The sequence below is a fragment of the Clupea harengus genome, chromosome 24 (genome assembly GCF_900700415.2).
Source record: "Clupea harengus chromosome 24, Ch_v2.0.2, whole genome shotgun sequence".
In the NCBI taxonomy this organism is placed as follows: domain Eukaryota; kingdom Metazoa; phylum Chordata; class Actinopteri; order Clupeiformes; family Clupeidae; genus Clupea; species Clupea harengus.
In genome coordinates this window covers 13,579,014-13,594,327 of record NC_045175.1, presented here as the reverse complement: position 1 = coordinate 13,594,327, position 15,314 = coordinate 13,579,014, and the positions used below count along the sequence as shown (strand labels likewise).

Below are 15,314 nucleotides of genomic sequence, written 5' to 3'. Positions count from 1 at the left end.
TCCTCTTCTTCTCCTCTTCCTCACTTTCAGCTGTTTTATTCCCCCTCTGCTCTGTTGTAGCCTTGAGGACCCCATTAATTTCATTCAAGGTAGCTTTTGCATCATCAATCTTGCTTATGATTTTCAACTCCTCAATAATTTTCAGCCTCTTCCTCTCCTCTTCCTCTTCTCTTGTCTTCCTCTCCCCTTCCTCTTCTCTCCTCTTCCTCCCTTACATCTGTTTTCACCTGTTCATGCAGGCCATCGGAATACGAGTAACCCGTGTTCTTTCTCAGTAGCAGCTCTATCTTCTCCAGCAGCCCCTTGACCTGTCCATGCCCTCTGGGGGTTTTATTATCAAAGATGTGATATCCTCCACCAGTGCTACTAACCAGAGTCTGAAGTCTAGAGCTCTCATTCAGAAATTGCTCTGCGTCTGCTTGTTCCATCTGGTCTCCTCCAGTGAACAAGATGATGGTGAACTTCAGGGTCTCCTCGCCAAAGTTGCTTTGGATCCATTTCACTTCTGTCCCGTCCACTTCTGTGAATCTACTCAGTGGAATCACCAATAAGAAAACATGGGGTCCTGGGTCTACCTTTTCCGACAAACATGACGCCTTACTTGTTGTGATTGTTGGTGTGTCAATTACAGTGATGTTTCGTCCTTCCACAACTCCACTTTGACTATCACAGGACTTGGTCACAGGTAAAGGCGATACTCCAGACTTAAATGCCTCTCTGCCCAGGATGGTGTTTCCTGATGCACTCTTTCCAGTTCCAGTCTTCCCCAACATCATCACTCTCAGCTCAGGAAGCTCAACAGGATCTAAGGGAACACAGTGATGACATATTATCATGACATTTAGCAGAAAGGTTTAGTAGTGGACACTGGGTTTCACATTAAGCAATGCACACACAGAGACATCACTCTCAGCTCAGGCTGAGGCAACAGAATCTGAGGCAACAGATGATGTAAAGTAAGTGTCTGTAATTAGTCAGATGCAAAGTTAGTATAGTTAAATGTAGTCTTAGTTGTACCTTCAGGATAGTGATGGAACCTGAGAGCAAGTGCTGTCAGGACGCTCAGAATAATCAGCAACATCCAAATACCTGCATTTATTTTAGTGAATACAGAAACAAATCCAGTCATTGTAAAATATTAGCACATGAACATGTAGATCAGTCAGATAGATGTATTTTAGCATTAGCATGTAGATCAGTCAGATAGCTGTATTTTAGCATTAGCATGTAGATCAGTCAGACAAATGTATTTAAACATTACCTGCTTTATATGCCTGGTTGTCTCTCATATTCTTCTCCTCTTGAATCCTTGTTCTTTCTGCATTCTCTTTCTCTCTCTCATATTCATGTATTAAAGCAGACTTCATCTTTTCCAGCTCTTGAATCCTTGTTCTTTCTGCATTCTCTTTCTCTCTCTCATATTTTTGTCTTGCAGCCGTCTTCACCTTTTCCAGCTCTTGAATCCTTGTTCTTTCTGCATTCTCTTTCTCTCTCTCATATTCTTGTCTTACATCCGTCTTCACCTTTTGCCGCTCTTCATGTGTGTAGGCATAGCCCAGTTTACTGATCAGTACATGTTCGATTTTCTTGATGAGTCCCCTCACCTGGCAACGTTCTTCTGGAAAGCTATTGTCGAAGACATGATATCTTCCCTCCACATGACCAAGAATAGCTTGGAGTTTGGAGCTCTCACGCAGAAAATCCTCAAATGGTTTTCCATTTAGCTGGTCTCCTCCAGTGAACAAGACGATGGTGAACTTCAGGGCCTCCTCGCCAAAGTAACTCTCGATCCACTTAACTCCTTTTTCATCCTCTTCCGTGAATCTACGCAGTGGAATCACCAATAAGAAAACATGGGGTCCTGGGGCTACCTTTTCCAACAGCCATTCAGCCTTCCTTGTTGTGATTGCTGGTGTGTCAATTACAGTGATGTTTCGTCCTTCCACAAATCCACTTTTACTATCGCAGCACTTGGTCACAGGTAAAGCCGATGCTTCAGACTTAAATGCCTCTCTGCCCAGGATGGTGTTTCCTGATTTACTCATTCCACTTCCTGTCATCCCCAACATCATCACTCTCAGCTTAGGATGCTCATCACGATCTGTAGGAACATGGTCATGAAACATTATCACGAGAGATTGGGTTTTTCATTTGGCTTACATTTTTTGTCACAAATCACCACAGTTTCAATGATAATAATAATAATAATAATAATAATAATAATAATTATTATTATTATTATAATAATACAAGACTGGGGCTGTGCGATATGACGATATATATATATATATATATATTTGGGCTGTCATAGTTAACGCGTTAATCTATGCGATTATTTTGGCCGCGATTAACGCACTAAAATATTTAATATTTACGCACTAAAATATTGGATCGGTAACCCAGCGATTTACACAGTGGGCTATTAAAGACCCAGATGCAGAGCAATGTCAAAAACGTCTAAAGACGGTAATAATCCAAACACAAAAGGTAGATTCCAAAAGCAGAGAAGATCACTCCAAAAGATAATAGTCCAAACGAAATTGTTAAATCCAACAGTGTTGTAATCCAAACATAGGAGGTCTTTCCAAAGCACAGAAGAACATTCAATACAGCAAAAAGGCTTAACTAAAGAACCTACAAAAGTATAGCTCTTGCTCACCTGAGCGTAGAAACAAAAACAAATTCCAGGAGACCGCTGCTTGTTGACACAAAACTGCCGCGTGCCTGCAGTCAGTTGGCTAGGAGAGACCGAGACGGTTGTTATTGATGGAGAGAGCTGAGGGCGGTTGGGCGGAGAGTTTCACTTTAAGAGACAAAGTGACGGAACAATTGTCAAAACCAAAGTAGTGTTTAGCATTTGTCGAGCTGATTTAAGCTACCACAGAAGCAACTTGCTTTAACGTATTACCTTAAAGCAAAGCACCCAACAGAAAGCAGGCCCAGGTTAGATGGTCGCCAATCAACACTCCACGACTTTTCTAGAAAAATAACTAGACCAGTAATACCTCGTTTCCACCGACATGGTGCCGGTGCCGGTGCCTTATCTGGCACCAGTTCTGCGCGTTTCGACCAAAATTTAGCTGGTGCTGGTGCTGAGAACCCGGCACCGGCACGGCTCCCTGGAGTTGCTGGGCCCAAAATCGGGCACCACTAACGTCACAGTGGTTATGGGCGGGGCTATCCCACCCGCAACAAAAGTTTTCGCCGCCATTTTTTTTCACCCGTCAACCAAGATGATGAGTGAGAACGGTGAAAACATAAATGAAAAATACATCCAGCAGTGGTCCACGGATGAAATAAATACCTTGATAGCGATTTGGTCATCAACAGAAATGCAAGACAAAATTGAAAAGGCAGTAAGGAAAGCTAAAATATATGAAGAAATACGTGGAGAATTGGAGATAGCGGGGTTCAAAAGGACAACAGACCAAATAACAAACAAATAAAAAATAATAAAGAAAGCTTTCATCCATCAAAATGTGTTGGTTTGTCTGCCTAGTTAGTGTGAACAGGTAGGTGGTAAAACCTGCTAGGCTCTAGGCCTGCCGCACCTCCACCGGTGCCCTTTGGGCTAGCTGCGGGGTCGTCAGCCGGGGACCACCTTTCACAGATGTTTCGCCCCTTATCCCGGAACATCTCCTGGTGGCGGGGCAGTAAACAGGGACGTCTCCCAGTCACCCCCCGCAGCTAGCCTTTCTCAGGAGTTGCTCGCTCCCCATGCCTTGTCCCGCCTCCTTAACCAAAGTCAAAAACTTGCCTTCTCTGCTTCCTCAGACAGCTCTCTGGTGGCTTTGTGTAGCTCCTTGCCCCTCAGCCCTAGCTCTTTAAGTAGGCGAGTCATTGAGCTTCCCACAAACCCCCTCGTGCCAACCTCCACTGGAAAGAGTCGTGTACTCCAACCGCTCTCCCTGCACTCCGCAACCAGGTCAGAGTACTTTGCCCTCTTCCTTTCGTGGGCTCCCTCCATCCCCTCCTCCCATGGCACCGTCAGCTCCACAAGCAGCGCAGATCTCTCCGTCCTGGCCCACAGCACCACATCTGGCCTCAGTGTGGTGCTGCAGATCTCCCCTGGAAAGTGGAGCTGCCTGCCCAAGTCCACCTCCATTCTCCATTCCACTCCTGGCAACAAAAGGGTGGATGCTGGTCTCCTTCTGACAGTCCCCCTTTTCCCCTTCCCTAAGGAAATGGGTCCTCTGCTGGCTCCCCGGCTGCCTCCCAGCGCTTGCCTCTTGCCTTTTCCCCTCCACTACCTCTGCTAGTTTCCTCAGCACCTGATCGTGCCGCCATCCATACCTGCCCTGGGATAGCGTGGCCTTGCAACCTGACAGAGTGTGTTGTAGGGAAGCATTGATGGTCCCACAGAGGTCACAGGCCTGCTCCGTGCCCAGCCACTGTTGGAGGTTTCGGGGGGAGGGCAGAGTGTCGTAGGTTGCCCTGATGAGGAAACTGAGTCAAGCCTGTGGCAGTTTCCAGAAGTCTGCCCAGCTCACCACCCGACCCGCAACCCCCTCCCACGTCGTCCAGCGTCCCTGCTGCCCCTGCGCCACTGCCTTGACCCTGTACTTTTCCTCTGCCATCTTTGTCACCTCCGAGACAACAAGATCCTTCCTCTCCTTCCTGCTAGCTCTGGACCACAGAATAGGCGGATCTCCCCATCCAAGGCCAGCGCGCCCTGTTTGGACTCTGCCCACCATCTCCTGGTGCTGCAGCCTGCCCACTGCCTTCTGCACCTCCTCCTCGGCCCTCCACTGCCTCCCAGTCAACACCCGGGCTTCCATGTCCCTCACGGTCTCATCTGTAGATTCCCTCAGCTCCATCACCAGCCTTGCCTTCTCCTGCCTGTAACCTATGGTGATAGATTTCAGGGGAAGCTGAAGTGTGTTCTTTCCATACAGGCTGGCCGATGAGTGGCCCCTTGGGAGTCCTAGCCATTTGCGGATGAACGAGCTGGTCTTTGCATCCATCTTGCTCACGGCTGACGAGGTGACTTCGCACAGCTTCAGCGGCCACATTACCCTTGGGTACAGTGTGAAATTGAAACACCACACCTTGTACTTTCCAGGTAACTGGCTTGAGTCGATTTTGGCCAGGCCTGCTGAGAGCTGCTGCAAGGTGGTCTTTCCTATTTCCTTGTCTGAGAGGCTGGCTGTATATTGCCTCCCAAGACTTCGGATGGGCTGGTCTGCAATGCGTGGGATGTTTTCTCCGCCGATTATAAAGGTGACCCTGTCATTCAGCACCCCTTTCCGCAAGGAAAGGCTCCTCGACTTTTTAGCTTTGAACTTCATCCTGGCCCAAGTGATCAACTCATCCAGCCTCTTCATGAGCCTGGACGTGCATGGAGCAGTTTGGAGCAAGCATGTAATGTCATCCATGTAACTCCTTAGTGGCTCCTCCCACCACCTGTCTTGCTCCAATCAAGATCACTTCAAAAGCTGTGATGAAGAGGATGGGGGAGATGGAGCATCCCATCGCGATCCCCACTTCCAGCTGTTGCCAGATGGTGGTGGAATTTGGCAACATGAAGCACATGTGCAAGTCCTGGAAGTAGCTCATCACCATGGCCCTGATGCTCTGTGGGATGTAAAAGAAGTCCAGGGCAAATGCTATGAGGTTGTGTGGCACTGACCCATATGCGTTGGCTAAATCTAGCCAAACCACATGCAGGTCTTTCTTCTCCCTCTTGGCAATCTGGATCTGCTCCCAGATCATGGTGGCATGTTCCACACACCCCGGGAAACCTGGAATCCCGGCCTTCTGGCAGCTGGTGTCAATATAGCCATTCTCCATCAGGTAGGAAGTCATTCTTCTTGCCATGACTGAGAAGAAGATCTTCCCCTCAACATTCAGCAGGGCTATGCTCCTGAACTGTTCGATGGTCTTGGAGTTCTGTTCTTTAGGGATGAAAACTGCCACTGCCCTCTGCAGGGGTCAGGGGTCACCTCCTGGGGGACATCCACATCCCTCGTCTCCTTCTCTCCTGCCTCTGCAACATTGGGCCCGATGGCACTGTGGTTTTTTACCCGGCCTTGGATCCCACTTGTCTGACCTGCCTGAGCAGCGCAAGTTTGCTTCTGGCTCCTGCCTGCACACTTCATCTTCCCCATGTGGATGTGCAGCCCCCTGAGTGTTGTTACCTTCTCCCATCCGCACCCGCACTTCCTAAGAGTCCTCACATCATTGGTCGTTGTCCTTGCATTCGTTACCGGTGTATCCGTCCTGGTGGGCCCTTCTTCCATCCCGCCTCTCGGAGGGCCCTCGGGCTGTTTTTTCTTTGTTGTCTTCGTAGTAGTTTTTGGGTGTTTCCGCTTGGAAAACTGGTGGGTAGGGTTACTAGCCCGCCACCCCCGGTGCAGTCTATCCTGCCGTCACCAGTCTTTCCTGGTTGCCCTCCAGTCTTCCCTGGATTCCAACTGCCCTATTCACAGTAGTCACTGTCTCCAGAATTGCAATTAGTGTGAACAGGTAGGTGGTAAAACCTGCTAGGCTCTAGGCCTGGCGCACCTCCACCGGTGCCCTTTGGGCTAGCTGCGGCTAGTATACATTAACTCTTTCAATCTGGCTTGTTGTTTTTGTGTGATATGACACTTTAAATTAGCTGTTGACTAAGCAAGTTCGTGTAGCAGCTAGCTAACTAGCTGCTAGCTGTCTTGAGGTACTGCTACAGTTGTTATGCTAGTCAACTCCCATCATGAGCTGCATTGCCTGCTCGTTTGATCTACGTGAGGAAATTTAGAAAACCCGTAGTTGCATCATTAACTGAGACCGTAATGTAGTGCTGGTTTTGTATTGTGTGTACTGTAGAAGACATGCCACTTGAAAACAAAAATAGCTTTTGACTAAGCAAGTTCGTGTGTCATGAGATACTGCTACAGTTGTTATGGCAACTGGTAAGTATATATCAGTGTAGTAGTCAACTCCCATCATGAACTGCATTGTCACTCGTGGCCAAGTAAAAATAACATTAACTTTAGGTCGTATACATGGTATTAAAAAAATAAACATAAGTTTTAAGTTTTATCAAAATTTGCCTTCTCGCTGGAAGAAGACCACTCGTGAATAACTCACAATTGTAACCATAGTAACATGTCCCGTTTTGGTACTGGAACCGGTGGAAATGCAGGCCGCTGCTGAAAGGCACCGGCACCGGCTCCAGCACTGGCACCAGCTCCAGCACCAGCTCCAGCACCAGCACGGCCTTGGTGGAAACGAGGTATAAGTGAAAATGATACCAACGCGTTGGCAGTATGACTGTCGGCCCATCAACATAGTTGAGGACGGTGGGCTGACTGAGGTAATTCAAATTGCTTCAGGGGACAATTCGTACAATTTACCGTTGAGGGGCACCATTGGGTCTCACATACGTTCATTGTATAACGGCGAGAGAGCAAAACAAACTCAGCTCCTCGAGCAAGCTGCCAGCGTCGCCCTTACTGGTGACCACTGGACGTCAGTCAGCAATGACAACTACCTGGGTGTCACAGTTAATTTAATTGACAATGAATGGAAACTAAGATCTTTTGCATTAGAAGTAAATAAAACAGAGGCGCGACATACAGCGGAGAACTGTGCAGAGGAATTCCTCAACGTCTCAAACAGATGGGAGATAAGAGGCAAACTGACCACTTTAGGCACTGATAGTGCCCCTGCGCGGCACACAGTCTGCAAAGTACCATCACAGTTGAAAGGACAGCAGGTAGAGTCACTAGTTCAAAATGTTGCCACCCGGTGGAATTCTGCCTTGGAGATGATCAAACGGATCCAGCGAAACAAGGGTCCGCTTGCTGCCACCATGGCTCAGCACAAGACCAACATCTCGATGTTGACTGCACCAGAGCTGGCTAAACTGGAGAAGTTGGAGCAGCTACTTGCCATGCAGGCAAGTCCAGTCTTTCCGTCCTCTCATGTGCATTTTTTTGTCTGCCTCGAACTGTGTGTTTGTGCGCGCGCGTGCATGTTCGTGTGTGTAGGCCTACTTACTCTCTTCCTCTGCTAGTATTTTCTGTGTGTGGCCTAAGCTACTCCTCTCCCCGACTTCTCTCATTCCATCTGTGTCTCTGCTCTCCCTTTCTTTTAGATAGGGCCTATATCTCTACTCGATGTCGCCTACCCCCACTCTCTCTTTCTCTCTCTCTCTCATGTCACATCTCTGTTTTTTTTGCATGTGTGCATGTTCATATGTGGAGGTCTACTTATACTCTCCCTTTGCTAATGTTTTCTGAGTGTGGACTACTCTGTACTCTGTCCCTCAGTTTTGTAGGCTATGTGTGTGCTCTCCCTCTGACAGTCTTTTTCTTTGAGTGGGGCCTATTTTCTACTCTATACTCCCTCTATATCTCTCCACTTTTGCTTCCACTCTGCTAGTATTCTCTCTTTCCCCGTCCTGTGTGTGTGAGTGATTGTTTTAAGGCCCTTATTAAAACATGCCTGCACCTTTTATTACAGATATGTGACTGAACTACTGGGAGGAGAGCAGTATGTTTCCTGTTCAGTGGTCTTACCTTGTGCCACCTGTCCAAAGTGATGGAGTCAACTGATGATGATCCCATCTACGTGGTGAAATTAAAAGACACCTTTAATTCAGACCTTGCCAATCGCAAAGAGAATACCAATCTGAAGATGCTGAAAATTGCGACACTGTGTGACCCCAGGTTTAAGGACTTGAAGTTCCTCCCCAAAGAGGAAAGAGGTGAGGTGTGGGCTTTACTGCGCAACTTGATGCTAGAGGACAAAGGTGGGATGCGTTCTTAACTTGTGACAAGAGAGACAGAGGATGCAAAAAAAAAAGCAGAGGATGTCTTCCTTCTTGTTGGCCTCTGCTGATACAGATTCAGAGGAAAAAGGAGTCCATTGACAAAGCTCTGGACCGTTACAGAGTGGAGCCAAAATTGCAGATGGGGGACTGTCCACTAAATTGGTGGTCAGGAAGGCAGCACACACATGAGAAGCTTGCAGGAATTGCAAAGAAACAAACTTTTAATCGCGATTTCAAAATGTGGGATTAATTAGTTCATTTTTTTTATCTATTGACAGCCCTAATATAAACCTTGTGTGATGTTTTTAATATGGCTTCTCTCTCGTCTGCTGCAGTCTGGGAGTAAGCCCGGGCTCCCTCTCTCTCTGAGTGCGAGCCCGTGCCTCTCTTCGACCTACCGGGACGTGGGTGAGCCCAACGAGCTGTTGTTGTTGTTGTTTAATAAATATACTTATATGCAACTCTGGAGTCATGAGGTAACTTGAGTGAATTTTCACCTATCAACCTTCAAAAAACAACACGCATAGTTGGATTGAAGCAGTGCAAGTTTATATCTGTGGTTTGCTGGTGAGGTAACATTTTGCAAGACAAAAAACTACACGTAGCGTAATTAAAGTATAATGTGTTTTGCACACCCAGGGCCTCATTTACTAACAGGATTTGAAAAATACAAACATCAGAAATGTTATTTTTTTTTAATGTTTATATTTGATATATCTTTTAATATAGGCATATACAAAATTGTCCCACCAGCTAGCTGTTCGGCCACGCTTCACCCAGAATCGCCACTCATTGTATGGTTAACTTTAAACTGTATTTTCACCCATAGTTCAAGCACACCGAGTACAGTGCTCGCCTTCTGCGCAGGAGTAAGGCGTATCTATTCAGGAAAAGTACTTGTACTCGAAGTACGCTAACTAAACTAAGTAAATTGTAGAGACAGAGCAGCATATTAATTTCACCTCCCATGTTTATTTTGACGTTATAGCCTCTCGAGCGCAAGCTACCCCTAGTGCCATGCCAACCGAACGTCTGAAAACTTCAGTTGCCCCTGTCCACGATACAACTCCAGTTTTCAAATGTATCTGCCTAGGGCAGCGTTTTTGAAAAGCATGGTTTTCAGTGTTCAGGAATACGCCGTTTTAAAGTAAGGGCTGTCGTGTATTCCTACCAGACTATTTAACGGGATGCTATGGAGCAGTTAACCTGGCTATTAACTATTAGCTATCTCTATCTTAGGGAACCATCTTAACAGTTTGCAGTTGCCTGTGTGTGATTAACTCTGGTGTAATATGTGTGAATATGAACTTGTGAACATAAACTCGTTAATACGAAGCTGCACAGGCACCCTGAGGGGTAACCATAGCAACCCAGAAACTCAATGTTCGCTGAAAAGTTTAATTTCCCCAAATCAGCTCACCAATAAAATAATTCAGAATTGAATTGAAAGTTTAACAACTTTTAATGTGGACGGAAGGGCTAAACGGAGAAATATTTATGAGTTTCTATATTTACCCGGGTTGGTTTGCTGTAACCTCGTGAACCAAAAGCTCTAATTCCAATTTTAGCTCATCATCCATGGTGGAACATGCAGGCTCTTTCTTCCCTATTTTAGCGGAGCGCTAAATAACACTAGTGGGCGGTGTTAGGCGCAGATGACGCAACGAGTTTTCTTGTTTGATAAATAGGATGCAAAATACTGTGCGCTATATGCGGTTTGGCAAAGGCGCTGATTGAGCTGCGGTCGCAATGTTAGTAAATGAGGCCCCCAGTGTGTCAGGTTTGCTATATGTCCATGTCCTGTGATAGTGTGACCTAGTGTTTTGGTAGATAAGCAGTGTGGTCTAATTGATGGGGTAATGTTCATGTGAGTCAGACAGACGATGGGCCCTGCATGCCATGGGCTGTCTTTAGGCTCCCTGTTTCTGTTTAGTCTGGGTAAGCCCCGAAAGTTTGCATCTCCTAGCGACACCCTTGCCCATGATGCACTTCTGTAGGGAGTATGAGCTCCGAGTGTCCCGTGCTTGCCAGTGCTTGATGGCGATATTTGGGTCCTGCAATTTTGTGCTGATATTATGGTAGGTCTAAATGATGGGTGTTAAATGTTTGCAAAGAGGCGCAATGCTTGCCAGAGTTGCTCCTTAGATACGATTAATATGAACAGCTTTGGGAGTTTACTGACAACACAGATAACGCATCCAATAATGTCTAGGCTACAGACAAGGAAGGAGGCACTGGTGAAGACAGAAGTACCAGGTATATTTTGCTTTTCGAAACATTTTTAGGCTTCAGTCAGGGAAAATCACGTGACATGTAGAATTAAACGACGCCCGGAAGCAGTGTTTTAAAACATCTACTTTTCAAACGCTCAACTCGGTGTCAAGAGGTAAGTATCGAGCTTCTCACCAACATGCGCTGGTCTGCATCGGAGTTCCACTTTGAACCCCAATTGCAGGATGTAATATTTGATATGCAGACGAAATTGATTAATTTAATTTTCTATCATTGATAGGTGTTAGAATATGTGAAATATTGTGAAATATGTGAAATATGTGAAATTGGTTTTGACAATGTTACAGCATTTATATCACTTTTAAATGAGTTTATGAGGATGTCTTTCCTGCATTTTGAATTAATACCATTACACACTGCTTTATCTTTCCCATGAAGTTCATAGCTTCTTTTATCCTACTTGTACATTTACACTTTGGATGAAAATAAAAATATTGCATTAACAAAATAGGTTAAAATGCGAGGCAACTCACACTTCGTTGACTGGAGGTGTTGTCTTTGCTTCTCCACCTTCATCTTCATCTCTTTTGCTCTCTCTTCCATTTTTTCCCTCTTTTCCTGTGTTTCCTCCAGTCTCTTTCTGTCCATCTCAAAGTGATGGCCCCTGTTTCCTTTGAAAATGTTTTCAATTTTCTCCAACAGCTGTGTAACCTGTGCATCATCACCTCTATTTTCATTGTTGAGGACATGATATCTGTTCCCACATTTCTCAATCAGCCTTTTCAGATGCTCTCCCTCACTCTCAATGTGCTTCTCAATGGTTGTGTCTTCCAGCCAGTCTCCACGAGTGAACAGCACCATGGTGTTACTCCACACACTCTCACTGAGAAGCTCAATGTATTCTGTCCATATGTAACCCTTGTCTTTTGAGATGGATGAATCCACTTCTATGACCAGGAGGACAGCATGTGGTCCTGGAGGACACAGAGACACACTGAGCACAATCTCCTGTTTAGTGAGCTCAGGAGTGTCTTCGAGGTTGACATTCCCCCACCATCCTGGAGCCTCGACTACTGTGACCTGTCTGCCTGCTACTTCTCCCTGTCTCTTCACACACTGAGCTGTTCTTCCCTTCAGGTCAAACTCCTCTCTGCCCAGGATGGTGTTTCCTGATGAACTCTTCCCAGCAGTTCTGCATCCCAGCAGCACCATCCTCACCTCTGAGGGATGTGGAATATCACCTGCATTTAGAAACAGCATATTATTAATAAGTCAGTAGAAAGCTATTGTTCCTCATTTAAGGTTAAATTGACATATAATTCATGATCAATCAAGGGACATGAAGAAAAGAGACATACTGGTGCAGAAGTAAGTAAGAGATGAGTGGCTATTTCCATGTATGTATTCATTTGTACCTAAATTCAGCACACATAAATTAAATGAAAGTAAGTGTTGCTGTGTTTTAAGCTGGATAGGCTAAGATCCTCCATTTTGTTTAGAAGCTCATGTAATCTATGTGTGCAGAAGGTGAAATTGTGGTCATGTATGTAGATCTACATACATGACCACAAGGGTAACGCTGTGGACGTTGTGTGTGTGGGTAGCGATTGTATTGAAGCTAGCTAGCAGGTAAGCTAACCGCCTACCAGGTTAGTGGTAGCTTTGTTGGAGTGGGTAAATGTTTGTTTGGTAAAGTGTTTCGCTTGTGTTTGTCCTAACATGTATATTGAGTTTGAAAGCGACCTTTTGTCGGCAACTATGAGTTTGTAAATATGTATAGTGATTCAGTTTTCTGAATGTGTGACTTTGTTAATTGTTTGTTAATCTGTTAAAATCTAATAAGAACTATCTTGATGAAGCACTTGGTTTGGTTTTTTATTCATATTCATACTGGGAACGGGGACCCAAGATTATATTAATTAGATAAACGAACTTTAAAGCTATTCTCCCTTCGCTATTCACAGAGAGTAGTGAAGGGAGCGCTACACAGGCATTACAAAATAGTGTGTCGTCAATGCAGATTAACGGATGTTTAAAACTGGCTGTGATGACCGTTGACGAAGGTAATTTCAAAACACTGTTAATGACTTATAAATATATACAGTATATAAGATAAGAATACATTAATCAAGTGCCTTGTATTAATAATTACCTTGTATGAATCATGCGCTTATGTAAGCAGGAACATGGCTTTTCTGTGTTTCTGTGTGTGTGTAATTTAGATTATTAGGTGCCACTTAGTCTGCATATGTGGAAGAGCATGTTTGGACCAGAGGTGATAAGGAGGGTCGAACTGTGCTGTGTGACCTTGTGTATAACTGACATCTTTGCTTGGCAGGAAGCATAGTAAGATTACCTCGGACGTCAGAGACAGTGGCGGTTCTACATGGAATTACGCCCCGGGCGAGACCCCCTCCGAGGCATTCTGTTAAACAATCAAAATGCTAAGTTTAATAATGGATTAACAATCAAAATGCTAAGTTTAATAATGGATTAACAATCAAAATGCTAAGTTTAATAATGGATTAACAATCAAAATGCTAAGTTTAATAATGGATTAACAATCAAAATGCTAAGTTTAATAATGGATTAACAATCGATATGCTCAGTTTAATAATGGATTAACATGACAACGTGAACATTTGCCGATAACACACGCAGTCCGATAATTAACACCGTTACGATAACTGTCTAGCTAGCTAGCACAGCTAGTGAATAGCTAACGTTAGCTAGTTTTAACCAGAGATAACTTGCCTAAGCCTAGCATAACATCAGTGGTGAAAGTAAGCCGGTACTGTCAATGACAATAATGTGAATAATGAGTATGCCTATAATCATGTAGGCTTAGTTGATTACTTTAGCAGAGGAAAATTCCAACCTAACAAGTTCCATTTGGGAGACCCAGAGGTGAACTGTCCCCCGCGCCCCCTCCCCTTCACCCTTCTCACAAAAGGATCTGTGCGAGCAGGGGCAACTGCAGCTGCAGGGGGCGCCAATTCAGAGGTGTCAAGTTACGAAGTACAAATACTTCGTTACATTACTTAAGTAGAAATTTTGGGTATCTATACTTTACTGGAGTATTTATTTTTCAGACGACTTTTTACTTCTACTCCTTACATTTTCACGCAAATATCTGTACTTTCTACTCCTTACATTTAAAAAATAGCCTCGTTACTACTATTTCATTTTGGCTTGTTTTCATTCTGGCTTGTCATCGTTCAAAAACACACAAAAAAAAAAAACCTATCCAGATAAATCGCGCCATCCGGATAGAGTGAATTTGATAGTGGTTGGATGAGAGGTATAAACATATACCGTTCCGACACCCTATTGGTTTTCTACGCGATGCACCTGCAGATGACACAAATCAACTGTGACAAATCAGGTCACACTCCAGCAAGGACAGCATAATAGCCTATTACTAAGATGTCCGTGGCAGAGAACTCAAGCGAAATGTCCCACTCCAAACCAAGTATCAGCGAGGAGGTTGATAGCCAGGAAGACCAGCTAACCCTTGTACATCCCTGGCCGTACCTGGAAGAATTTTTCGAGATGGTTGGGTGCAAAAACAACTCATTTCGAATGCGCTGCAAGCTCTGTGCACCCAAGTACTAGAGCTAATGGCTTTCAAAAACTCGCCGTCGAATTTAAAAAAGCATATTGAGGTAAGCTGAAAGTTTTTTTTTTTTATCAGTCGATTATTGACAAAATATTGTAGTAACCTAGTAACGTAAATTTGCCATGTTTGCTATGGCTAGGTGCATGCCAAGACATGCCATGGTTTGCTTGTTAGCAGTAGCTAGGCTATGATTCTACGTTGCAAGTTCGTTTGGTGGGCTCTGTGTGAGATTTGATATTCGACTTTAGCCAAACGTTATCTGTGCTTGTATTATTTATAAATGCAACATCTGTATGTTAATTCCGCAAAACTGCAGTTTTCGTTATGATAGTCGATTATAAACTAAATGTTGTAGTAGTGACCAAGTAACGTACTGGCTAATGGTAAATTTGCAATGTCTGCTATGGCTAGGTAAATGCCAAGACATGCCATGGTTTTCTTGATAGTAGTAGGCTGTGATTCAACGTTGCAAGTTAGTTTCTTGGGCTCTGTGTGACATTTGAAATCTAAACTTCTATTATTGCTATATGCCATATTTATATTTTAATTGTGCAAAGCTGTAGTCAACAGCTTGTTGATAAATCATGTACTAAGGATAGGCATGATCCTGTCTGTTTATGAGAGTGCGCGCGCCTGTGTAGGGCCTTGTAAAGAGGTTATAGGCCCAACTATCAGCCAAATGCAGTTTAAAATGAATTAAAGTCAGAC

General features: G+C 44.7%; 1 protein-coding gene across 1 annotated transcript; it reads right to left on the bottom strand.

Moving 5' to 3' along the window:
• Window positions 1-12,252, bottom strand: LOC105891501 (GTPase IMAP family member 8-like). The gene is made up of 4 exons (XM_031562007.2): window positions 11,521-12,252; window positions 1,262-2,101; window positions 1,018-1,089; window positions 1-805 (listed from the first exon to the last, which is right to left on the bottom strand). Exons 1-4 carry the CDS (start codon window positions 12,245-12,247, stop codon window positions 132-134), a joined length of 2,313 nt encoding a protein of 770 aa, XP_031417867.2. The 5' UTR covers window positions 12,248-12,252; the 3' UTR covers window positions 1-131.
• Window positions 12,253-15,314: the final 3,062 nt, after the last annotated feature.

Coding starts and splice junctions, on each gene's coding strand:
- LOC105891501 (XM_031562007.2), bottom strand. CDS start 12,247: ATGCTGTTTCTAAATGCAGGTGATATTCCACATCCCTCAGAGGTGAGG. Junction 2,102..11,520: donor ACACCTCCAGTCAACGAAGT/GTGAGTTGCCTC, acceptor ATGTTCCTACAG/ATCGTGATGAGCATCCTAAG. Junction 1,090..1,261: donor CAACCAGGCATATAAAGCAG/GTAATGTTTAAA, acceptor AAATAAATGCAG/GTATTTGGATGTTGCTGATT.